The following is a 26,318-nucleotide window of genomic DNA, read 5'->3' on the forward strand; positions in this document are numbered from 1 at the left end:
CTCTCTTGATCTCTCATGCTCTCTCTCTCTCTCTCTCTCTCAAATAAATAAAATCTTTTTAAAAACTATTCTAACAGTCTCTATAGCCCCTGACTCCCCTGAATGCCTCGACATTTGGGTAATGGCATTTTAACTGAAACAAAATGTGTTTAAGGAATGAGAAAGCTACTCTTGGTCCCTGTAGGCACTAGAGGACACAGCCAGTCAGGCCGGGGGTGGCAGGCAGTCTTCACATTTTGACTATCTGATCTTACCTCTGATACTTAAACTGGGGGGAAGCCCTAACTTAAGGGAAGGTAACTAAAAACCTTGTTTGATTTGATTTGATTTTTTTGAAAAGATTTTTATGTATTTATTCACGAGACACACACACACACACACACACACAGAGAGAGAGAGAGAGGCAGAGACCCAGGCAGAGGGAGAAGCAGGCTCCATGCAGGGAGCCCGACGTGGGACTCGATCTCAGGTCTCCAGGATCACGCCCTGGGCCGAAGGAGGCGCTAAACCACTGAGCCACCCAGGCTGCACCCTTGTTTGATTTTAAAGCAAATTTGTGCAGCCTATCTCCATACTCTATGAAGTCAGCAGACAGAGGCTGTGCAGGAGTTAACTCCGTGGACCAAGGTAGCCAAACCCTTCACATTCCTTGACTGGCTCCTGGGAGACAACCTTTAAGCCCCTGGAATATCCTGCTTGGTAACGACATCTTTGATTACCTGTGGCCTGGGGCCACACCAATATTTTATGCTAACAGTATGATTGATGGTGAGTGCATTTTTGTTCAGCTAGAGTCCTGTGCTGTGCTGTCAGTTTGACCTTGGGGGTTAGGGGAACTAGAGACTGAGTAGTTAAGGTTAATCATTGGGGCACTCCATGACTATGTGACTGACCCCTGATAAACTCTCTGGATGTCAGGCCCAGGTGAGTTTCTGTGCTTGGGAATACTCCATACATGTTGTCATGCGTCATTGCAGAGAGGATTATGTACTGCCCTATCTACTCTAGTGGGAGAGGACCACGGGAAGGCTGCTTGTGTCTTGTCTCTTCTGGCTTCTATGTGCCTTTTTCCTTTGCTGATTTTAATCTGTATCCTTTCACTGTAATACAAACCATAACCATGAGTATAACAGCTTTTTTGAGTACTATGAGTCTCGATGAAATCACCATACCCGAGGGTGCTCTAGGGACCTCCTCACACGGAAGGAAGTTACTTCTACAGAGAAGAATGCTAAAATATCAGCAAGGCCAAGCAAACCAGACACTGCTGATTTTTCCCAGTAAGAAATCTATTTTTAAATTTTTAATAATTAAATTAAATTTTATTATTCTTAAATTGAGGTATAATTGGGGCATCTGGGTGGCTCAGTTGGTTAAGTGTTGGACTCTTGGTTTTGACTCAGTTCACGATCTCAGGGTCATGAGAGCCCTGTGTTGGACTCTGCTCAGCAGGGAGTCTGCTTGAAATTCTCCCTCTCCCTCTGCCCCTCCTGCTCATGCTCACTCTCTCTCTTTCTCAAATAAATAAATAAAATCTTTAAAAAGAATAAAATGAGGTATAATTGACATACAACTTTATATTAATTTTGGGTGTATAACATGATGATTTGAAATTTGTATATATTGCAAAATGATCACCACAACCTAATTAACATCTATCACCATAAGTAGGATTTTTTTTCTTGTGATGAGAACTTTTAAGATTTACTCTCTTAGCAACTTTCAAAGATGGGATGCTATAATATTAACTATTAACTAGTCACCATGCTATATATTACATCCCCATGAATTATTGAGCTTATAGGAAAAGCTTTCAGTGTTTCACCATTGAATATGATATTAGCTGTAAAAGCTTTCAGTGTTTCACCATTGAATATGATATTAGCTGTAGGTAGGCTTACATTTCAGGTCTTTAATCCATTTTGCATAAATTTTTGTATATGGTATAAGAGAGTGGTCCAGTTTTATTCTCTTGCATGTAGCCATCCAGTTTCCTTAAAACACTTTATTGAAGAGACTGTCACTTCCCCACTGTATATTCTTGGCTTCTTTGTCATAAATTAATTGATCATGTATGTATGGGTTTGATATTTTGTTTTATGTAAGAGCTGGGAGCCAGATGGGAGGGAAGGAGCAAAGCAGACTTATCTAGATGCTAATTCTAGTCAAACTGTGATAGAAGAGCTACTCCAAGACGGTCCTGTGTTCTTCTAAATTATGTCTTACTCCTAAATATGTTTTTGTAAGACTCCTCCATTTTCCAAAATAGTGCCCTCTCTCTCTTACTTGCTGATCGTAAGAGAGAGAGGGCACATACAAGAATCATTTGCATGTTTTCCCTTAGAAGATTAACTTAGCTGTTAGTGGGACGCCTGGGCAGCTCAGCAGTGGAACATCTGCCTTTGGCCCAGGGCATGGTCCCAGAGTCCCAGGATCAAGTCCCACATCAGGCTCCCTGCATGAAGCTTGCTTCTTCTTCTGCCTATGTCTCTGCCTCTCTCTGTGTCTCGAGTGAATAAAGAAATTAAAAAACAAAAAAAAAACAAAAAAAACCAAACTTAGCTGTTAGTCAGATATCCGGCTGAGAAGTTGGAATTCCTGAAGGCCAGAGACATACATACCAGCCTAGATACAGCTTGTCATTGTGTTTGGCAGTGATTGACTGTTGGAGTTGTCCCCAGTCCATTTTCTCCTTCCTCTGTCAGTATAGACCCTCTGATTTTCAGCTGGGCACCTGGTTACCCATAAGGTGAACTATACTTCCTGACTTTCCTTCCAGCTAGGTGGGACCATATGAGTAAACTCTGGCCAATAGAACATGAGTGGAAGTAGTGTGTCCTTAAGGCAAATGGAACATCCTTGCTGTCCCCTCTTCCTTTTTTGTTGGCTTGAAGGTGGATGAGAGTAACATGTTAAAGATGCTGGAGCAACGAGACAAAGGAGTCTAGACTCCTGTTACACTGAGCCACCATACCCCTTCTAGACTGCTTATGTCTACACTGTTAAGTAGGAGAGAAAACTTTTCCTTTCAAAAGATGTTGCTATTCAGGGTCTCTGCTCTAGCAACTCTACCTACATCCTAATTAATAGAGTTGGTCTAGATACTGGGTTCATAAAACTGCTTCAGGCCTGTTCAGTTTTGTGGCTCTTGCAGTACCCACTGCATAGGATGAAGTATATATTTTTGCAGAATCGTGTTCAAGATTACCACTGCTGTGACTTAGATTCTTTACAGGGAGATATTTACATCTCATAAATGTTCTTATTTCCCTTTTTACTAGAAATAGTTTGGCAAAAGATATCACTGGGTTTTAGCATCCTCTGGTCCATGGCTTCAGAGGTGTAACACCTACCAGTGTACAAAAAACCTACCTGGCATCCTCTGGGTTTCTCAGCTGTTCACAATTACTCTGATTTTTTTTTTTAAGATTTTATTTATTTACTCATGAGAGACACAGAGACACAGGCAGAGGGAGAAGCAGGCTCCATGCAGGGAGCCCGACATGGGACTCGATCCCAGGTCTCCAGGATCAGGCCCTGAGCTGAAAGCGGCGCTAAACCGTTGAGCTACCCAGGCTACCTGCTGAGCCACCCAGGCTACCCTACTCTGATGTTTTGACGTCATTTGGAACACAGCACTTGTTTCTGGGTTTTATTTTACCCATCCTGCCCTAGGATATTAAAACCCAAATCCTAGCTGCTTTCTCTCTTATTTTGCCATTGGGAGTATTAAGAAATTAATTTTTAAAAAAGATTTATTCGTTTATTTGAGAGGGGAGGGGCAAACGGAAGAGAGAGTCTTTTTTTTTTTTTTTTTTTTTTTTTTTTTTTTTTTTTTAGGAAGAGAGAGTCTTAAGCACACTTCCTGCTGAGCATGGAGCCCCACGTGGAGCTCAAGTCTCACGACCCTGAGATCACAACCACTGAGCCACCCAGCTGCCCCTCCTTTCAGTCTTTTTATAAGCATCTTTTGTTTAAACATTGCCTACATTAAAATTTTAGTCTTACCATCTTTCCATTTATTATATTGTAAGCATTTCCCCATGCCACTGTCTAGTCTTTGGGGCTCCCCATGTTTTACAATTGTGTGAGGTTCCATCAAGTGAGCGTATTATGCTTGACTGAACTGGCTCCTGTTGCTTGATATTCAGGCTTCTTTCTATAGTGTTATGCATGGTTTGAAGAGTATGTTGATGCAGTACAGCTGGTGAGAGCTTGGAGCCTTCCCTCGCCAGTGCTGGCTGGCTAGGTGGCACACCTTTTGGTTTGGTCAGAAGCTCTCCTGGCCAACGTGTGTGAAGAACATGTGAATTTTCTAAGTTTATTTTTCACTTTATTAACTACTAGATCTATGAGGCAGCACAATACTCATGTCTAAAATGTAGGGACAATTTTTTGCTTATGTTTAAGTAAAACCAGATGGACTTTTCTATTTTTTTTTTCTTTCAAAAAGGCAAGGAATTTGTTCCTCTGGAGAGTGGTTGGGACAACTTGGAAAAAATAAGCATTGTCTGTAAAGGTCAGGGCTGGGGTCAGGGGAATGAAGACAAAAATGAACCTAGAGTTTGATCATTCCTTCCATTTTCTTTCCTAAAGCTGTGTTTTTAACACTGGATGACCCATCAGAACCACACAAGGAAGCTTTTATAAAGACATTGGTCCCTAAGCCCTATCCCCACTAACCTGATCTAACTAACCTATATTGGGGTCCAGGCACATGAAGCTAGGGTCAGGACCCACTGTCCTAAAGGCAATGGGCAAATGACACGGAAAAATATTCAGCCACACTAGCCATCAGAGAAATTTAAAATAAAATGACAAATATTTATAAGTGAGCATTAAAAAAATCATAGAATATGTTGCTCAAAAGAAGTCAGGCACAAATATTACATGCAATAATATTCCATTTAGATAAAATTCTAGAAGAGACAGAGATCAGAAGAGTGGATGTCTGGGAGGAAGTGGGGGACACATCTCTGCATCTGCAGGAGATGCAGAGCGACTGTGAAAAGTTCAGATGGAACCTTAAGGGATAATGGAAATGTTCTGGATCTTGAATACAGTAGCAGTTGTGTAGGTGTATACATTTGCCAAGTATAAGGCTGTACATACACAATCTGTGCATTTATTATAGGTCAATTATACCTCCACTAAAACAAAGAATATTGGGTAAAATTTCTTCAGAGCCCTCCCCCCAATAGCAGCACCCAGTGCTAATGAGGATGTGGTGTAATTGCTACTTTTATATAATGATAGCAGAACTTCTGAATGGTGGGATGCTTCTGAATGTTTGCCATGACATTTTAAGAACCAGAGTTCCAGATTTTTGACCAGTAATTCCACTCCTGGAAATTTATTCTATAAAAATAATGTTTTAAACAAAAAGTATGTGTATGTGTGTATATATACATATACCAAAATACCTTTTTTTCTGTGTTATTCTGAGTAAAAATCTCATTTATAAGACCAGTGAGTAATTTGTAACTCAGGACTGTGTTGTGAGGGTTGATTCCAGCAGGCCTAGAACTGACCTGAGCTGTTTTGCTAAAGTTCTTCCTTGGCACTGACTATTGGTCAAGTAATGAAATTTGCTGATTAAAGCAGCATTGCTTTGTAATCCCAGGGCCGAGGAATCTGATGGCAGTTTTCACCAGCTTGTCAGCACTGTTTACTGATAACAGTGAGACCAATGATTTGTACTTGGTCTCTGTACTTGGTCTCAGTCTTCTCAAGAAGACTCTGCTGTTGAGGCTGGTTACGTAGCAGAAATATGCTCACATGACCAGCCGAATATATATATATATACATATACGTATATATACAAAATATATATACATATATATTTATATATATGTGTGTGTATATATGTATAAAGAAAAATCTCAGTTGAGACTCCATCTGGGGGGTCCCTGGTTTTGAGGTATTCAGTGCACACACTGGTAGTTCCTGACCCAAGAGAGGAGGTGCATGCCAGCATGGCCCTTACACATCTGGATCACCTCTGGGGATCCTGGCTGGACCACTCAGGACTGTCTGCTGTGAGACTGCCATGGAAGGCAATTCTGTTGTGCTACTGTATCCTCTCCTGCAACAAGTTGGACATTTGGAAGCACTGTCATTGGATCCTGTTAGTCTTCTTTAGCAATCAGATCCTGTTTAACTGCAACTATTTGTGCAAGGGTACATCAACTTTACAAAATACTATGTTTTACAAAAATAAGCAAATTCAAAGGCAGTCGCAACAAAGCACTATGCTTACGAGACAACACTAAGAGGAGGGGAATATAAAATTTTATCCAAGCTATGGGGCAGCCCGGGTGGCTCAGTGGTTTAGCGCCACCTTCAGCCCAGGGCATGATCCTGGAGACCCAGGATCGAGCCCCACATCCAGCTCCCTGCATGGAGCCTGCTTCTCCCTCTGCCTGTGTCTCTGCCTCTCTGTGCGTGTCTCTCATGAATAAATAAATAACATCTTCAAAAAAATTTTTATCCAAGCTATGATAGTAAAATCATAAAACTGTGTATTGACAGAGACTAGGAATGAATACGTGAAGGATTCTGGGTAAGCAATTTATATACACATTAGATTCAGTGTCAATTCATTTGGCAGGCATCGTGGCATTTTATATGTTCTGGATCTCGCACTTCATTCTTTCAACTCCTTCTAATACCGAGATAAGGTGTGAGAAGAGCACTACATAGGTTATTAGAGGACTGAGTTCTTGTCTTAGATTTCTAAGCAGCATCAACTGAACCACACATAGTCCCCTGACCATGGTTTCTACATTTCTCACTAATATGATGATTGAAGCAAGATAAGGAATACCAATGACTTTGAAAAATACTCTTTGCTATACAGCAATGGACAATGGTTTTAAAATCATTATTATTAATACCATCAACATAGTTGGTGAGTAAGAATACAAAAGAATAAGAAATTTCAGCCTAATAGAAGGAATAGAGCAGGAGACTACAGAGCTGGGAGCGGAGGGGTGGGTCATGGAAAAATAACTAAAAAGAAATAGAATAATAGCTGTGTGCTAGACATTGTTCTAAGTGCTTTATGTCTGTTTATTCATTTAATTTTCACAACAACTTTATGAGATAAGTGCTGTTATTTTGCCCGTTTTAAAGATGAGGGACTTTGGGCATAGAGAGGCAACATAATTCATCCACAGTCACACAGCTAGTTTCTAGTGGATCCAGGATTTGTACCCAGGCAATATGGCTCCAAAGTCCATATTCTGAACTACTATGCTACATTCCAGAAAGGAGAGCAGGAGGCATCTGGTGGAATGATGAGCAGGGAATGGAAGAAAGAGCAAGAAGTTCAGAAACACATTTTTTATTGAACACCTAGTATATACTGTAGACTAAGGAAAATAAGACCATAGTCCATGCCCTTGAAAAGCCTATAGTCTGGTAGGAAGACACGTAGTGAATCACATTATTTCAAAATAATGCGGCAAGTTCTGAAATAAATACAAAGAGGCATATACCAAGCGCTGTTAAGGATACAGAGAACAAGCACTTCACTCAGCCCAGGCTGGTGGCACCAAGAATGGTTTCTTAGAGAAGGTGACTCCTAGCCTAAGAATTATGAGTTGAAATGAGGAATTGAAACAGGGAGAGGGTGATCCGGACTGAGCAAAGTATGTGCAGGGAGAAAACCATGAAGGCAAATGAAAAGGGTGTATGTGGGAAAAGCATGAAATCCCTATCCAGAGGGAACTGGTTTTTGTTTACCTCACATGGACATCAAACTGCTTCAAAAGTTGCCCATATTTTTCACGTAGCACTTCCTTCTCTTGCTGCAACCCAGAAAGCTTTTCTGACAATTCTTGGTTGCTCTTAAGATGCTGAAAAACAATTTTTAAAAAATTAGTCTATTCTGTGCTGCAAGGTTGGAAGTCTGAAAACTACATTTCCCAGACTCTCTTGACAGCAGAGTTCCAGCACTGCGGGGGGAACCCATAGTTCTCCTCTAGCACTAGCAGGTAAATGGACGGAGAGACAGCTGACGAGACATTTGCAGGGGCTTCAGGAAGTGTTCCTGCAAATCTCCCACTCTGGGGCTGCAGGAGTGGGTTTCTCTGGGATTTCTGAACTTCTGGAGTTACTGAAAGTCAGCAGCAGTTCTTTCTGACCTTCTCTCCACCCCTACGTTTCCCTTCCAACAGTTTCCCTTCCAACAGTTTGTAAGCATGTTATTCCCTGTGTTAGATCCTTTCTTGCTTGAGATATCTAGAGTAGATTCTGCTTTCCCAATACACTTAACGGGTAAAATGCTAGGCACTCAATAACTATTAGGTATTACTCAGGTCTATGGAACAGGAAAACTGAGAAGCACATCTATTTGCTTTTCTTACCTCGTCTGATTTTCTTTTTTCATCTTCTAGTTGTTTAAGTTGGGCCTCCTGTTCCTGAATTCTGGATTGTTGCTGAGAAGTGGTTATTTCCAGTTGATTCCCTTTATCTTGTAAGATGCTCACTTGCTTTTGTAGCTCATTTACATTCTGATCTAGGAGTTTCCTGAGAGCAATTAATGTACATTAAATCACACTGAAATTATGGAATTCTTTGACCTAAAATTGTTATATCATCACAAGGGATTTTACTGGTTCATTGAGGTAGGGCACGTGTCCATAAAATAAAGAGACCAGCACAGGGGACCTCTTTTGTGACAAATGCTTCTCTTAGTTCTCTCTCTCACATCAAGACAACCCTACAAAGAGGAAGTAATTTCCCTTATTTCACAGAGGAAGCTGTGGTTCTGAGAGGTTTAATTAACTTGCTAGGACAAGATGAAGGTAGGGCTCTGATCCTGAATCTTTTATTCTTTCTACTTGTTCTTGTGGCTTTACAAGTTGGGTCCCTTGATCTTGGTTCAACATAGGGCTGTTAGTTACAAATGTTATTGATACTAATGCACACAGGTTAACACTGCAAGAGCTGAATCATAAATAAGCCCATGTTTGATGAGGAAATTCACCCTTTTCCAGAAGGGCCATAAGTACTTAACTCCTTCAGAGGGAATCTCATCAGACTACAGTTCGTGGAAGAGTTTCTGAGGATTTCTGACAAGGCTCTTTGGATTTAGGAGATGATCAAGAAGAATATGATGAGGATGATGGAGTAACATCTACATGCTAGGTCACTACTGACACTGGACAACTGAACTCACTTTCTCTAACTTCAGTTTTCAGAAAAGCCAATGGATTACTGGGAAAGATTGATATTTGAGACTTGGAACTCATATCTCTCAGCCTCCAGCACCTCCAGCTCTTGTCATGGCTCTGGATATAAGTGCAGGCTCTATAAGCTTACCTTGTATGATTCATATCTGCCCCAGCACCAGGACTGCCCCCTTCACCTCTGTTTTATCTCATTCATTATAGACCTGAGCAATTCTTGCCAATTACTGTCTACTCTTTTAGTTCCATTCTGAATTTCTGATCAAGGGGCCAGACTAAGAAATAAGCTTTGGAGCTGAAAGGGAAGTTTTAAATTGCTAGAACTAAAGAAAATTGAGTTATATGCAATAGAATCTAGGAGTTGGAAATGGACATTGAAACATAGCAAGTCAAAATTTAAAACACCAATGAAATGTTAGAAATTAATTCCCATATTATATATAGTTTGAAAAAAGACAAATAAACCAGTTATGCCAATGAATGAAATTAAGAAGGCTCTCTGCTCCTCTCCCTTAGATATATGCAGCCATATCTTCTGGTGCAGTGCCAGTCCTGTCCCTGAGACACAACGATGAAAGTTGGAGTAAGTCAATTTGGCCATATTGGGCACCTGGCCACTGGGACTGCTTTTAACTCTGGTAAAGTGGATACTGTAGCCATCAATGGCCCCTTCACTGACCTCAACTACATGATCTACATGTTCCACTATGATTCTACCCATGGCAAATTCCATAGCATAGTCAAAGCTGAGAACAGGAAGCTTATCATCAATGGAAAGCCCATCTCCATCTTCCAAGAGCAAGATCCCACCAACATCAATTGGGATGATGTTGTGCTGAGTATGTTGTGGAGTCCACTGCTGTCTCACCATGGAGAAGTCTGGGGCTCACTTGAAGGGTGGGGCCAAGAGGATCATCATCTGTTCCCACTCTGCTGATGCTCCCATGTTTGTGGTGGGCATGAACCTTGAGGAGTAAGACAACTCCTTCAAGATTGTCAGCAATGCCTCCTGCACCACCAACTACTTGGCCCCTCTGACCAAGGTCATCCATGACAATTTCGGCATCGTGGAGGGACTCAGGACCACAGTCCATGCCATCACTGTCATTCAGAAGACTGTGGACAGCCTCTATGGCAAGCTGTGACATGATGGCTGCCTAGAATATCATCCCTCCTTCTACTGGCACTGCCGAGGCTGTAGGCAAGGTCATCCCTGAGCTGAATGGGAATCTCACTGGCATGGCCTCTGTGTCCCCACCCCCAATGTGTTAGTCATGGATCTGACCTCCTGCCTGGAGAAAGCTGCCAAATATGATGACATCAAGAAAGTGGTGAAACAGGCATTACAGGGCCCCCTCAAGGGCATCCTGGGGTACACTGAAAACCAGGTTGTCTCCTGAGACTTTCATAGTGACACCCACTCTTCCACTTTCAGTGCTGGGGCTGGCATTCCTCTTAATGACCACTTGGTCAAGCTTATTTCCTAGTATGACAATGAATTTGACTACAGCAACTGGGGGCTGGACTTTATGGTCCTCATGGCCTCTAAGGTGTAAGAAACCCCTAGACCACCAGCCTCAGTGAGAGCAAGAGGAAGAGAGAGGCCCTCAGCTGCTGGGGAGTCCTTGCCCCAATTCATCCCCTAACACACTGAGAATCTCCAGACCACCACAGTTTTCATCCCAGACCCCTGAAGAAGGGGAGGGGCTTGGGGAGCTCCTGTGTTGTTATTACCATCAATAAAGTACACTGTATCCAGCTTAAAAAAAAAAAAAGAAATTAAGAGATAAATGGGTTGAAGCCTCCTGGTTTCCCCAATGGCCTTAATCTCTCAATCCATTCCTTACATAGCAACCAGAGTGCTCTTTCTACATCACAATCTCATCATATCATAAGGTTCAAATACCTCAATATAGCTTGCTAGCTAGCTTACCTTTCTAGCCTCGTTTTCTTGCCCCCAAACATTTTGTTCCAGGCAAAATGAACTTTTTTCACTCCTGAAATAAGTCATCCTCTACACTTATTTCTCCCCTGCAACTCCAACCTTGTCCTTATCTTCCTCTTCTAGGACTTCTTTCCCCTAATATTCTCTATTGAGCTATCCATCCCAAGTTCCTCACACTAAGCTTAAACAGATTTCATTGAGGAAGGCTTTCTTGAGCTCCCTAGACCAGACTAGGTGTTTCTGCTATGCACTACCATAGCATCTTCCTTTAGTATAACACTTATTATAAAGTCTATGTACACAGATATTCATTGCATCATTATTTGTAACAGCAAAAATGTCTAAAAAGCATTTTATATAAATTATAGTTATGTAACAGAATGTTATAAAACTGTTTAAAATAATATTATGGAACTAAAATCAATAACAGAAAGATAGCTGGAAAATCCCAAAATATCTGGAGATTAAACAATATGCTTCTAAATAATACATGTCAAATAAGAAGTCATAAAAACTTAAAAATATTATGAACTACATGTATTTTACATGAAGATGAAAATACAACTTACAAAATTTGTGAGTTGGAACGAAAGCTGTGCTTAGTGGGACATTTATAGCATTAAATGTAAATATTGGGCAGCCTTGGTGGCTCAGTGGTTTAGCACCACCTTCAGCCCAGGGTGTGATCCTGGAGACCTGGGATCGAGTCCCCTGTCCGGCTCCCTGCATGGAGCCTGCTTCTCCCTCTGCCTGTGTCTCTGTTTCTCTCTCTGTGTGTCTTTCATGAGTAATAAATCAAATCTTAAAAAAAAAATAACTGCAAATATTATAAAAGGAAGATCAAAAATCAATAATCTAAGCTTCCACTTTAGGAAATTAGAGAAAGCAGACCAATATAATCCTAAATAAAGCAGAAGAAAAGAAATAACAAAAAACAGAGCAGAAATTAGTGAAACTGAACACAGGAAAACAATAGAGAAAAACAATTTAAATGGTTCTTTGAACAGATCAATAAAATTGATAAACCACTAGGCAGGGTAATCAAGAAGCAGAGAAGACACAAATTCCTAATATCAGAAATGAAAGATGGATCACCACTACTGATCCTATGGACATAAAAAAGGACAATAAAAGAATATTTTTTTAAACAAGTCTATGCCTACACATTTGATAACTTAGATGAAACAGACTGGTTCGTTGAAAGACACAGTCTACCAACACTTATGCAAGGAGAAATAGATACTGTGAATAGACCTCTACCTACTAAAGAAATTGAATCACTATTTAATAACTTTTCAAAAAATAGGGCACTAAGCCCAGATGGTTTCACCAGTGAATTCAACCAAACATATAAAGAAGAAATGATATCAATTCTCTACAATCTCTTCCAGAAAAAGTGAAGAAGAGGGAATACTTATTAATCAATTCTATGATGTCAGCATCTCCCTAATACCAAAACCAGATAGAGATGTTACAGGAAAGGAGAGCTGTAGACCAGTGTCTTCCATGAACATGCCCCAAGTCCTTGATGTGGCTTGTTACGTTCAGCAGGGCTCGAGTCTAGCTTACTTTTCTAGCCTCTTTTCTTGCCATTTGCCTTATTCTCAGACATTTTGTTCTGGGCCAGATGAACATTTATCACTTCACTGAAGAAGATGTTGATGACAACAGTAACAAAAATAACATCAAATATTGCAACAACAATAATAATAATAACACCTTTTTAGTCCTGACTTGTAACGTGTCAACTTGTCCAGGAATTACCTCTGTATATGTTTCTGGTTAGACTGGGCTACAAGAGATACACTTTACTTGTACAGGGTATGGAGGGTGGAAGTAAAGCAGTTTGGGTTTTACACTCAGGAAGTCAGAGTAGGTGCCTTTGAAGCTCATCCCCATTGCCAGGTATCTGCGGCTCACCTCTGTGTGAAGCAACAGCTAGGCTTGCAACTGCTCTATCTTCTCCAGCTCCTGGACCAGGTGTTCAGTTAGCTCCTTGATAAGGGAGACCATTTTCTCCTGCAGGACACCTACTTCATCAAGGTTGGAGGCAGGGACAGGGTCCAGTCCATCCTCACGATTTTGCCCTGTGCTCATGGGTTTAGCTTGTCATTGCACTCTCACTTCATATCCATCTACACTTCCTGACCACTCATCCTGCAGACTTTGAGCTCTAGCATATGAATGATGATAGCCTTACAAACTGTGTAACCTGCCCCACAATGGCATAAGACCAAATCTTGGTACCAAATCTCTTACTAAATATGTATTTCTCTTACTGGTTCTATTCTGATGGATTCCTGACTAATACGAGTGCTTACTATGTGCCCTATGCTGATAATATAACCTAACTCTTAAAGCTCATTTAATCCACGCAACAATCTTATGAATTAGGTGTGGAGAGGCACTGAAAGGATAAGAAACTTGACCAAGATTATGTAGCTCTTACATAGCTAATAAGATGCCCATGTTATATTGTTAGGTAAAAAATGCAAATTCAAAAGCAACATAGCTAATAAGATGCCCATGTTATATTGTTAGGTAAAAAATGCAAACTCAAAAGCAACATATTATTTTAAAGATTTAATTTATTTATGAGAGAGAGAGAGAGAGCATGAGAGGTCACAAGCAGGGGGAGGGGTAAAGGGAGAAGCAGACTCCCCACTGAGCAGGGAGCATGATGCAGGACTCGATCCCAGGACTCTGAGATCATAACCTGAGCCAGAAGGCAGATGCTTAATCGACTGAGCCACCGAGGTACCCCAAAGCAATATATTTTAAAGGGGTCAACTTTTGTCAACAAAATACGAATAATAAAAATATATGCATATGTGTAGAAAAAAGACCTGAGAAATATGTATGAACCACTTGAAGTGGTTATTGCCAAAGGACAGAATTCTAAAGCATTTGTTCTTTTTATTTTATATAGCTCTTTTTTTTTTTACAAAGATTTATTTATTTTATAAAGAGAGAGAGTGCACAGGTCTGTGCGAGCAGGGGAGGGGTAGAGGAAGAGGGAGAGAATCTCAAGTAAGCTCCATGCTCAGCGCAAAGCCCAACACAGGGCTCAATCTCCTGACCTTGAGATCATAACTTAAGCCAAAATCAAGAGTCAGAAGCTTAACCAAATGAGTCACTAATGTGCCCTAATATTTCTCTTTAGTAACTGAAATTTCATAATGAGTATTATAATTAATTATAATTAATTACAATTGTACTTGCTAGAATTATCCCATGGAAGTAGTAAAGGATATACACAAAAATTTGGCTACAAGGAAAGATATTAGGTTATTGCTTATTACAGCAAGAAACTGGAAAAGATGTAAATATACAACAATAAGGGATTAAATTAATTATGGTCTGTTATTAGAATAATGTTCTAGAAGGTTTATGGAAGATAAACCGAACAGTGAAAAAAGTAGGTTACAATCTAAATATCTAAATTGGGGTTGCTTTCCTCCAGGTTACAAAACAATGTATATTATATAGTTCTTTGTGGAAAAGAATTTCCCTACATATTTCATTTTCTTATAGCTAGCTGAAATATTACATATTACTTCTACATAGTTTGTCTTGGGCGATCTTCACAGAAGAAGTATAGAGCTGGTATTACTAGTCCCACTTTAGAGATAAGAAACCAAGTTTCAGGGAAGTTAAATAGCCTTTTCCTTGTTCAATTCTTGGATTACATCTTTTGTTTCTTTTTTAAAAATATTTTTGAGTATAGTTGATGCACCATGTTGCATTAATTTCAGGTGTAGAACGTAGTTATTTGACAAGTTTATACATTATGCTGTGTTCACCGTAAGTATAGCTACCATAATATGTCACACACAATGCTATTACAATACCATTGACTATATTCCTTATGCTGTACCTTTCATTCCCATGATTTATTCACTCCATAACTGCAAGCCTGTATCACCCACTCCCCTTCATCCTTTTTGTTCATTCCCCTACTATCCTTCCCTCTGTCAATCCTCAATTTGTTCTCTGCATTTATAGATCCAATTCTGCTTTTTGTTTGTTCATTTGTTGTTGTTTTTTTTTATTTTTTTTATTTTTATTTTTATTATTTTTTTGTTTTTTTTTTTTAGATTCTACATATGAATCTGGTATTTATGGTATTTACCTTTCTCAGTCTGACTTATTTCACTTAGCATAATACTCTCCAGGTCTATCCAATTTGTTGCAAACGGCACAATCTCATCCTTTTTATGGCTGCATAATATTCCATTACAGAGGGTGTACGCACGTACAGCATCACATCTTTCTTATCCATTTGTCTATTGATGGATGCTTATGTTGCTTCCATATCCTGGCTATTGTAAATAATGCTGCAATAAGCAAAGGGGTGCCTGTATCTTTTTAAATTAATGTATTTTCATTTTCTCTGGGTAAATACCTGGTAGTGGAATTACTGGATCATATGGTGGTTTTACTTTTAATTGTTTGAGGAACTTCCATCCTGTTTTCCACAGTGGCTGTACTAATTTATGTTCCTACTAACAGGGTATGAGGATTTCTTCATATTTTGTTTCTTTAAAAACCTCATACAGTTGTTTTGCAATCTATTATTCTTAATTCCTGTTGCAGAAGTTCTTGGGGGTTATAAATCTGGTGTTTGTTGTATCCAATGACAATCATTTGTGGTAGCCAGTTTCCTTGTGTCATTTGGTAATTTTTTATTGTAGGCTTATATCTGATTAAACTTAATATATAGGAATCCTTCACATCTGAATTGGGCTTGCTTTCCTCCAAAGATAATTTGGGGAAGTCAGGAAGCTGCCTACTAGGGAACACTTCAAGACTCTCAGCTTAGTATCAGAGTCCCTAGTTTACTCTCCCACCTTAAGGCAAACTTCCTCAGCTCCTTTTCCCAAACCCGAGGTGATATTATTATTTGCCCTCTGACTTAGAAGTTTATTCACATTCATCATTTTTGTTTGAGCTTATTGTATTTTTGCTGTTGGTGCTTTCTCTTGCTTTACTGTGGGTAAAGCTTTAAAAGGTATACGGACTATAGTTTATTCAGGATCTAGCTGTGTTATAACAGAAGGATGGCCTGCCATCCTGTTAGAGGCAGCAGTGAGACAAATATTTTTCTACTGTACCTCACTCAGTGAACTCATTATTCATTCACACATTTATTCATTTACTTATTCAAACATTCATTCATTCACTATTTTCTGAGTACCTATTGAGTGCTAGGCCCTATACTAGAGCTTTTAACTAAAGCTGAAAGTATATTTCTCAGCTTCATAATATACATGAATGTCTGCGTATCTTTTCAGCAGCTAAAACCAACTTTTTCTTAAAATATATGTGAATTACTGTGAAAAAAAAGAAAGAAACCAGTTACTGAAGTTTAGGGTATCCAGGGAGATCGCCTAAGTAAGAATTCTAATAGTAATCCTAATAATTTGAGAAAAAATAAAAAAGAAAGCTCTTAATCTGGGAACAGATTATTGATGATTAAGATACCTGGAAAGTACTTGAGACTTCTTTGAGGAAAATCAGCTGATAAATACAAACATCAATTTCATTTGGTTTGCCTTTTCACCAGTCATGTTAGAACTAGAAAAGCAAATCCCAGAGTATCATATTTCAGAGGCAATACAATTATCAAGAACATGGACTGGGGGCACCAAGTGTGTCTCAAAGCAACAAGATACAATCCCTGCCTTTACGAATCTGACACGCTAGTGTGAATGGCAAACAAGACCAACAATGAGAACACAGTGTTGGTAAGTCTGGTGTAACTGAGTTCACTTGAGTGGGAACACTGAGGAAATACGTCCATAAACTGACATTGCTGGCAAACTCGGTGGTTAGCCCGGGGGAAGCTGCCGTCTTTGTTCCTCTTACCTGTTTTGTTGCTCTTCCTGATATTGTTGCTTTGTTTTAGCTTCATTTTCCAGGGCTTCTTTTATTCTTTCCTCGAGTTGCTTCTTCCCCAAAGCACACGTGTCTGAGAGACAGACTTTGTGAGCTTGTTCTAATTTCTGCTGTAGATCCAAAATCTTGAAGGAAAAATTTCACCAATAAAATGTTAAGCAAAGTCTGACTTTTTTTCCAATTAGGGATATGCCATATGAGGAACTGGCAAACACAGTGCTAACAAACAAATCTGGTCTAAAGTAAACAGCAAGGCTAGATTTATTTTAATTTTAAAATAAATTACCTAAGTTTTACAATATATGAAACATTCACACAGTTTAACGGATGTTTGTGTAAATGAAGCTTTATAGTGAAAGCTCCTTCCCATCTCTAGCTTGTCTTCCTGCCAGTTTTCCTGCACTACATACATAATCACTGGTATTAGTTTCTTGTGTACCTTTCTGGGATTTATTTATGCCTACATAAATATTATACAGTTCTCCCTTGTATGCATATTTTTTACACAGATGATGACATATCATATATAATTATGTGCTTTGCTTTTTTAAAAAATATTTTTTTTTTAGATAGAGAAAGAGTGAATAGAGGAGGAGAGGGGATAGGGGGAGGAGAAAGAATCTCAAGCAGGCTCCATGCCCAGTGTAGAGTGCGATGCAGGGCTTGATCTCTTGACACTGAAACCACGACCTGAGCCAAAATCAAGAGTCAGACACTTAACTGACTGAGCCACCTAGGTGCCTCAGTTGCATTTTACTTTTTAAAAATAACACTATATTTGGGGATTTTTTCCATATTATATGTGTATATGGAACTCTTATAGATGTATACCATCCCATTATAAGGATATATTATAACTTATTTAAATAGATCCCTACTGATGGGATATTTAAATTGATTCCAGTCTTTCGCTATTACAAACAATCGCTCTAGAATAAATTATGAGATATGGATTTGCTAGGGCAAAGGTATTATTATTTGTTTGTTTGATAATGCCAAACTGACTCCATAGGTATTAGGCCAATTTATACTTCCAACAGCAATGTGTGAGCATGTCTGGTTTCCTCACAGTGCGGCTAGATTCATGATAAGATTTTTTTTTTAATTTTATTTATTTATTCATGAGAAACACAGAGAGAGGCAGAGACAGAGGCAGGTACAAGTACTAAATTGTTTTCCAAAGTGTTCATACTGGGATGCCTTCGTTGCTCCATCGGGTGAGCATCTGGCTCTTGATTTTGGCTCGTGATCTTGGGGTCCTGGGGAGCCCTGCATGGGGCTCCATGCCCAGCACGCAATCTGCTTAAGGATTCTCTTTCCTCTCCCTCTGCCCCTCCCCACACTCTCACATGTGCTGCTCTCTGTCTAAATAAATGTCTTTAAAAAAAAACCCAAAGTGTTCATGTTAATTTATTCTTCCAATTGCAGTCAATATTTAAAACTCCTTATTGTACAAAATGCTCACCGATATTTAGTACTGTCTAAATTTAGATTTTTTTACTAATCTGGAATTACCAACTACTTTTCTGTTTTTTTATTTAAAAAAATTTTTAAGAGATTTTATTTATTTATTTTAGAGAGAGAGTGAATGAGAGAGAGAGAGAGAAAGAGAGAGAGAGAGAGATCATGAGCAAGGATTAAACGCAGAAGGAGAAGCATACTCTCCACTGAGCAGGGAGCCCGACTGGGGGCTCCAACCCAGGACCCTGGGATCATGGCCTGAGCCAAAGGTAGACACTTAACTGACTAAGCCAGCCACCCAGATGCCCACCAATTACTTTTTTAATGGAGTAATAATATACACAAAGTGCACATATCTTGAGCATACTGAATGGAGTTTCACTTACAACTGTCTCTCACATCAAGGTATAGGATACTCCCAGCACCACAGAAAATTCCCTCTAGTCCTCTCCCAATTAGTGACCCTAATAAAGACAATCCCATTCTCAGATCATAACTTAGTTTTGTCTATTCTTAAACCTCATATAAATGAAATTAAACGGTATGAATGTTCTTGTTCTGGTTTCTTTAGCTCAAAATTAGGCTTTTGAGCATAATTAAGATTGCTGTAATCTACTTTTATTTATTTATTTATTTATTTATTTATTTTTTAAAAATATTTTATTTATTCATGACACACACACGCAGAGAGAGAGAGGCAGAGACACATGCAGAGGGAGAAGCAGGCTCCATGCAGGGAGCCGAACATGGGACTCGATCCTGGGTCTCCAGGATCAGGCCCCGGGGCAAAGGAGGCGCTAAGCCGCTGAGCCACCCGGGCTGCTCGCTGTCATCTACTCTTAGATATTTATTTTATACTTATATGGTTTGATGAAATGATTTATTTACTTATTTTATGATTTATTTTTTTATGTGAAATTTGACTCTCCAACCCACAGACCAAAATGTGCAACTGTTACATACTACTGCCACCTGGTGTTAGGCAATCTGAAATGCAGGGGCATTATTTCAAAAACAGTCCATTTCACAACACAAATCTCCCCAAAATTACAAAGTAAATATCATATCAACAGACAAATGAGAGGAGAATAAATCTTTTAAAAGTTGAAAGTATAAAACAAAAGTCATATGGCTTCAATCGGTTACTTTAAGTTCATGTTATAGCTTTAATGAAACTTAACCTTTTAAAGTTCACGCAGTTTAAAGAAACACGAGATTTACTGGAACGGTAGGAGCAGGTGATGTCAAAAGAGAGGAAAGTATGGAAGAGCAAAGAAAAACCCGAGAATTCTATCAAGTTGGCATTGTAACTACTTCTTAATATCCTTAGGGAAATAGGATTTCAGTTGTGATATTCAGTGCATGCTGTTTATTAAGCTCGAGGATAATTACCTTCGCTTCTGCATCAGCAACTTTTGATTTCTCCTGATCCAGCTTTTCCTGCAGGTTGTTCTGTGATTTAATGCTCTGAGCCTGTACCTCCAGCTCCAGTTCCCTGATTTTCTGCTGACAGTGCTTCCATTCTGCTGTGAGTGAAGAGCACATCTTTGTGCTATCTAAGAACTTCTGCTGGGCCTGCTTTAGTTCAACTTTGATCTAGAGGTGGGGATTAAACAGAGTGATAGTAATAAGCATTGAAATAAGACGAATATTGAGCCAGGATAAGCACTTTTCATAGCAGTGCAGTCCCCCAAGAGCTGACAAATAACCAATGTCACATGGATGGTTACCTCTCTGGAGCTGTCATGTGTTAGTAAGATTTGCCAAAGTATATCCAGCCAGATGGCAGATGGCAGCTGGACAGAGGAATTTCCCCAAGAGTTTCTATACACGCATCATCTGAACATTTTCCATCCTTTTTTTCAATCTCCTACAAGCTGGCTTTCATCCTCACTACTCCATGAAACAGTTTATGCCAGGGGCACTACTGATCTCCCCACTGCCAAAATGAATCCAATGGACAAACTGAACTCTTAGGTAGTGTTCACTCCCTCCATCTCAGAAAGTTCTGTTGGAGTCTATATGATAGACTCTGCTGGTTTTCTCCTTTCTCTTTTCTGTGTTCCTTCCTGGTCCTTTCACTCTAATGCTACCCAACTTCTAAATATCATTGGACTACCCTAGGCCTTGAGAGTGGTTTTGAAATACCACCTTTATGCCCATAACTGCCAAAATAAAACTCCTTGAGTCTGTCCATATCAAAAATCATTTTTTCCCTCAATCTCCCTGATTTCAGTAAGTGATGCCACCACCTAAAGTTCTGTTTGAGCCAGTAGTCTGAGAGTCATCCCCGAGCCTTCCTTTCTCATCATGAGCCCATTTGGCACCTGCTGGCATGCTGCCTCCACAACGTGTGTCGCATCAGCCCATCTGTGTCCACCACCCTTGTGTATGACATCATCATCTCTAGCCTGGATCATCATGATAACAACATGGTCCTGCTGCTTCCATTTTTATTCCCTTCTTATCTCTTCTCTTCATTGCAGCCCAAGTGTGTGTTTGTTGTTTGTTTGTTTCTTTCTTTCTTTTTCTTTCTTCCTTTTTTCCTCCTTCTTTCCCTCCATCCCTCCTCTCTTTTCTTTTCTTTCTTTCTTGAGAGCAAGTGCACAGGAGGGAGGGAGGGGAAGAGGGAGAGGGAGAGAAGCTCAAGCAGGCTCCACACCCAGCACAGAACCTGATGCAGGGCTCCATCTCACAACTCTGAGATCATGTCCTGAGCCAAAATCAAGAGTTGGAGGCTTAACTGACTGAGCCAACCAGGTGCCCTCCCCCCGACTCCTTTTCTTCCCCTTGCCAACCTCTTTTAAATCACAGGTTACTTAGCACCATGAAAGTAAAGGGACTATCTTTATATTTAAAAATTGATGACTAATTTTAGTAAAAATTTTGAAAATTTAAATGAAAAGAAAAAATTTCTATAAAAATAAAATTTACCAAAGTTGATAACAAGAAAAAATGAAAAGTGTGATTTCTTATAACTATTAAGAAACTGAATCAGTAATTGAAAATCTTCCTAGAAGAAAACTCTAGAATCATAAGGATTCAGAAATCAGTTCTTACAGTTATTGAAGAAGAAGGAATTGTAATTTATTGTTAGAAACTCCTCCAGAGAACAGAAAAAGGGTATGTTTCCCATCTCATGTTAAGGGGCTAGGGTAACCTTAATGCCAATATCTGACATGGATGTTATAAGAAAGGAAAATGACAGGCCAGTCTCATTCAGGAACAAAGATGCAAAAATTCCAAAGAAATACTGGCAAGCTAAAATCAGCAATGTAGAAAAAGAATAATAATTTAGGATGAAGTTGGGTTTATCCCAAGAATGCAAAGTTGAGTTAACATTAGAAAATCAGTTAATGTAATTCACCATATTAACAGATTTAAAAATCAAAATATGCAGAAAAGTAATTTGATAAAATTCAACATGTGCTCATCACAAAACATTGAATGAACACTAGGATTTTCTTAATGTGATTTTTAAAAGTCTTAAAAAAATACCTTACAAGACATATTCAATGAAATGAGACTGGGAAGGAGAAAATGTACCCACTATCACCAGCTCTATTTGGCACTATATTAGCCACTGCTTAGAACAAGGATAAAGAATGAAAGGTGGAACATGTATGTAGAAGGGAAGAAGGAAAATCATATTTATTCTTAGATGGTATGATTGCTTATATATAAAATACAGAATAATATAAACATAAATTATAAGGAAGTAATTAAAAGCATGGCAAGGTTTTTATTAGAAAAAACTTAGTACATTTTTGTGTTAGCAATAGTTAGAAGATGAAATTTTTTAAAAGTTACCACTTACAATAGTATGGAAAGTATCAGCACCTAGGAGTATGTCTAACAAAAGATGTATAAGACCTCCACAAATAAAATTATGATACTGGGAGAAATTAAAGAAGACCTAAATATAATATATACACATTTTGTAGAGGATTTGATATTATACAGATTTAAATTCTCCCCAAATTTATCTATAGATTTGGTGTATAAATTCAGTGTAGAAATCCCAAAAGACCATGTGTGTAAATATGTGTATATGTGTGAGTACATGTGGTATGTGCGTGTACTTTGACAGGCTGATGACAAAATTTATACAGAATTTCAAATGGCCAAGCGTAGCCAAGGCATCCTAGAATAAGAACAACAAGAAAAAAAGATGTGCTCTATCAAATATTAAGATTTATGTAAAGCTGAAATAATTAAGATAGCATGTTATTGGCTCAAGAATAGACAAAATAGGACAATGGAACAGAATAGAGAGCTTGGAAACAGACCATATATATATACTAATATTCTTATGGCCCAGGTGACAATATAGTAATGTAGGAGAATATCTTTATGACTTTGAGGTCGTCAGTGATTTCTTCCTTTTTTTTTTTTCTCAAAGATTTTTTATTTGTTTATTTGAGATAGCAAGAGAGAGAGAGAGAGCATGAGCATGAGCCAGGGAGAAGAATAGAGAGAGAGAAGTAAGCTCTCCACTGAGCAGGGAACCAACTTGGGGCTTGATCCCAGAACCCTGGGATCATGATCTGAGCTGAAAGCAGACACTTAACTGACTGAGCCACCCTTGTTATAAATGGCAAACATTGATTAGGTTAAAATTTAAAACTTTGATTCATCAAAACATATATTTAGAGAGTGAAAATATAAGCCATAGAGTAGAAGATGTTCATAATACACACCTGATCAAGGCTTCATAAATTAAGAATTCCTATAAATTAATGGGAAAATAAAAAGGAGAAAGAAAGAAAGAGAAAGAAAGAAAGAAAGAAAGAAAGAAAGAAAGAAAGAAAGAAAGAAAGAAAGAAAGAAAAGGACAGAAGCCCCCCAGAAAGGTAAACAAAATCTTGAACAAGTGTTTCACAAAATAGAAACTCAAATGTCAAATAAATATATAGAAAGCTGTTCAGCTTCATTTTTATTTTTTTATTTTTATTTTTTTAAAGATTTATTTATTTATGATACACATAGAATGAGAGAGAGAGAAGCAGAGACACAGGAGGAGGGAGAAGCAGGCTCCATGCCAGGAGCCCGACGTGGGACTCGATCCCGGGACTCCAGGATCACACCCTGGGCCAAAGGCAGGTGCTAAACTGCTGAGCCACCCAGGGATCCCCCTCAGCTTCATTTTTAAAACAAGGAAATGCACATTAAAACTGCTAAGAGCTACCACTATACACATATAAGATTAGCAAAAATTGTAAAGTCTGACAGCATCAAGAAATGTTGAGAATGTAGAGCAATAGAAAACTTCATACCTGCTGGTAGGAGTATAAACCTTTAGCAGAAGTGCAAGTCATATATACCCTATGATTTCACTCCCACTCTCTTCCTAAAGAAATACGTACTATGGATGGACATCAGAACACATGTATACAAGTGTTCACAACAGCAGTTTTTGAAAAATAGAGGCATTACTCAGATCCTTTTGTGCATTCACTATTCAAGAAAGAGTCTTACATTCAATAAATGAACATATCTGAAATAACATGCTCTTATGCTCTATGTTTAAAAGCAAAGGTCCTTGGATAAAAGCTGCTCAAGCGTCCAGAGAGCTAAGCTCCTGATACCTCCTTTTGCATTAAGTTCTGAACACCAGATATGCCATCTCCAAAAATGTTAACAGATATGTAAAAATGATCAAAATGATTTATTAAACAGAGTAGAAATGCATGTGCGTAGAAATAAAGAAACTCTACGGGACTAATATGCCTTGATATCATTGGTGGTCAATATAGATCAATAGAGAAAAACTACTGTAATAAGCTAGTCTCTTTGGTGTTACCAAAAATAAATTATAGATCAAGTTTTAATAAGCTTCCTATTTTTCCAGTAAAAATCCTTCTTTGTCCCCTTCCCTGCCACTCTAAACTAGTTCAACCTCTCTCTCTCATTTTCTCATTTTATTTTGGAGGATTGATACAGCTTTTTAAACTTCATTGACAGGACCAAACCTATTAAATACAGGTGTCTTCTCAAAAGGCTCTCTAACTTATTAGCTAGGAACTTTCATTTTTCTTTCTTTTTTTTAAGATTTTATTTATTCATAAGAGACACCCAGAGAGAGAGAGAGAGAGAGAGGCAGAGACGCAGGCTGAGGGAGGAGCAGGCTCCATGCAGAGAGCCAGACGTGGGACTCCGTCCTGGGTCTCCAGGATCACACCCGGGCTGAAGGCTGTGCTAAACCGCTGAGCCACCGGTGCTGCCTGGAACTTTCATTTTTCAAGAACCAGGTAGCCATGTATAGAGGAAGACATGTGATTTCACTTATACGTGGAATGTGAAATGCAATACAAACAAAACAAAACAGAAATGAATTCATAAATGCAAAGAACAAACACACTATTACCAGAGGGGACAGAGGTGAGGGGGTGGGCACAATATGTGAATGGAGTTAGGAGGTTAAAAAATAAATAAAAAAGAACAATGTAGCCTTAAAAACTGAGTAAGATGCAGGCAGATCTAATGAATAGGAGAAAAAACAAATAAATGAGAGAAAAGAAGAAATCAAATGTTGGAAAATTTGGTGCATTTGATTAATTCAGGGTTATGAGACCTAAACTTCTTGCTACAAATAGAAAAGTTTTGAGTCCTCTCATAATATATTGTCTACCTCCTCCATAGGCCAAGAAAGCTAAAGGCTTCCGGGACCTGTGATCATCAGTCATAGAGCTAACACACACAGTATTTTGGCCATGCTGGTAATGAAGAAACGAGATAACAGTGGAGCAAACACTATTATGGCCAATGATGTGCATCTAGGAGGGCTTCTTTAGCTTTAGGTTGGGGTATTCAATCACAAATAAGAGGATCCAGCATAGTGTCTCAGTGTTGGTGGGGGCAGAACAGCTCTCTGCCCGAAGCTCTGCAAGCCTATAGCATTCTTCTTAATAGCCCCAAGCTGGAAACATATAAGATGTCCATAAACCATACAGAGAATAAATAATGGCAATTTCTTATGATAGACTGCAAAGGAAATGAACAATAGCTATATACTGCAACATGGATGGACCTTCCAAAGTAGGTCATAAGAAGATAGACACAAGAATAGGCAGAACTAAACTATATTGTGTGAGATTCATATATGGGTGGTGAAACTATAAAGTAAAGCAAGAGGGTTATTGTCAAAATTAGCAGTTATGGCTAAAACGGAAAGGTGATGGAATTACAATGGGAAAGAGGCACGAACTGCTAGTAGGTGGCCAATGTGCTGTTTCTCATCCTGAGTGGTGGTTACATGGGTAATCACTTTACGACAATTTGTTAAACTCTATTTTTAGGTTTTATGTACTTTCTGAGTGTTCTAGGTCATAATAAAATGGTTTAAAGGCAATAAATTAATAATCTAGTTTCTTAATTAATCTTAAATATGTCTAACATTAGCCAGAGACCCAGAGTTTGATATTTCTGAGTGGGTTTTTAAAAGTAAGTTCTTAGTTTGCAAAGCTGAGGTTCCAAGATGATCCCAAGTTGAGGAGAGGTGTAATACAGAAAGTTAACTCTTCACAGGAAAGAGAGAAACAGACCTGGATTTAAATTCTGATTCCATGATGCATTAGCTTTGCAACCTTGGACAGTTTCTCATCTATAAAATGCTGACCCTTGACAGCCGTAGGGAGGTTTATAAGAGATAAAGTAAATTAAAAAAATAAAAAGGTAGTTGGCTATTGTAATGACTCCATTTAGGTGCTTTGTCTAAGGAACCAGCCAAAACACTGATATCTCATTATTGAAATGGCCAATATTTTACCCCACCATTAAGGCGATTTAGAACAGAACTTTTACCAATCTATCATTTACCC

General features: G+C 38.8%; 1 protein-coding gene across 2 annotated transcripts in view; it reads right to left on the reverse strand.

Moving 5' to 3' along the window:
• Nucleotides 1–26,318, reverse strand: part of CCDC30 (coiled-coil domain containing 30) — a 118,588-nt gene that overhangs the window by 15,523 nt on the left and 76,747 nt on the right. For both annotated transcript variants that reach the window (XM_072771624.1, XM_072771625.1), the window contains 4 exons: nucleotides 19,891–20,094; nucleotides 17,008–17,162; nucleotides 8,370–8,532; nucleotides 7,747–7,859 (listed from right to left, as the gene is read on the reverse strand). In XM_072771624.1, coding sequence (XP_072627725.1) covers nucleotides 7,747–7,859; nucleotides 8,370–8,532; nucleotides 17,008–17,162; nucleotides 19,891–20,094 — 635 coding nt within the window. The remainder of the gene's footprint in view (nucleotides 1–7,746; nucleotides 7,860–8,369; nucleotides 8,533–17,007; nucleotides 17,163–19,890; nucleotides 20,095–26,318) is intronic.

Source organism: Canis lupus, chromosome 13, assembly GCF_048164855.1.
Source record: "Canis lupus baileyi chromosome 13, mCanLup2.hap1, whole genome shotgun sequence".
Taxonomy (NCBI): Eukaryota; Metazoa; Chordata; class Mammalia; order Carnivora; family Canidae; genus Canis; species Canis lupus.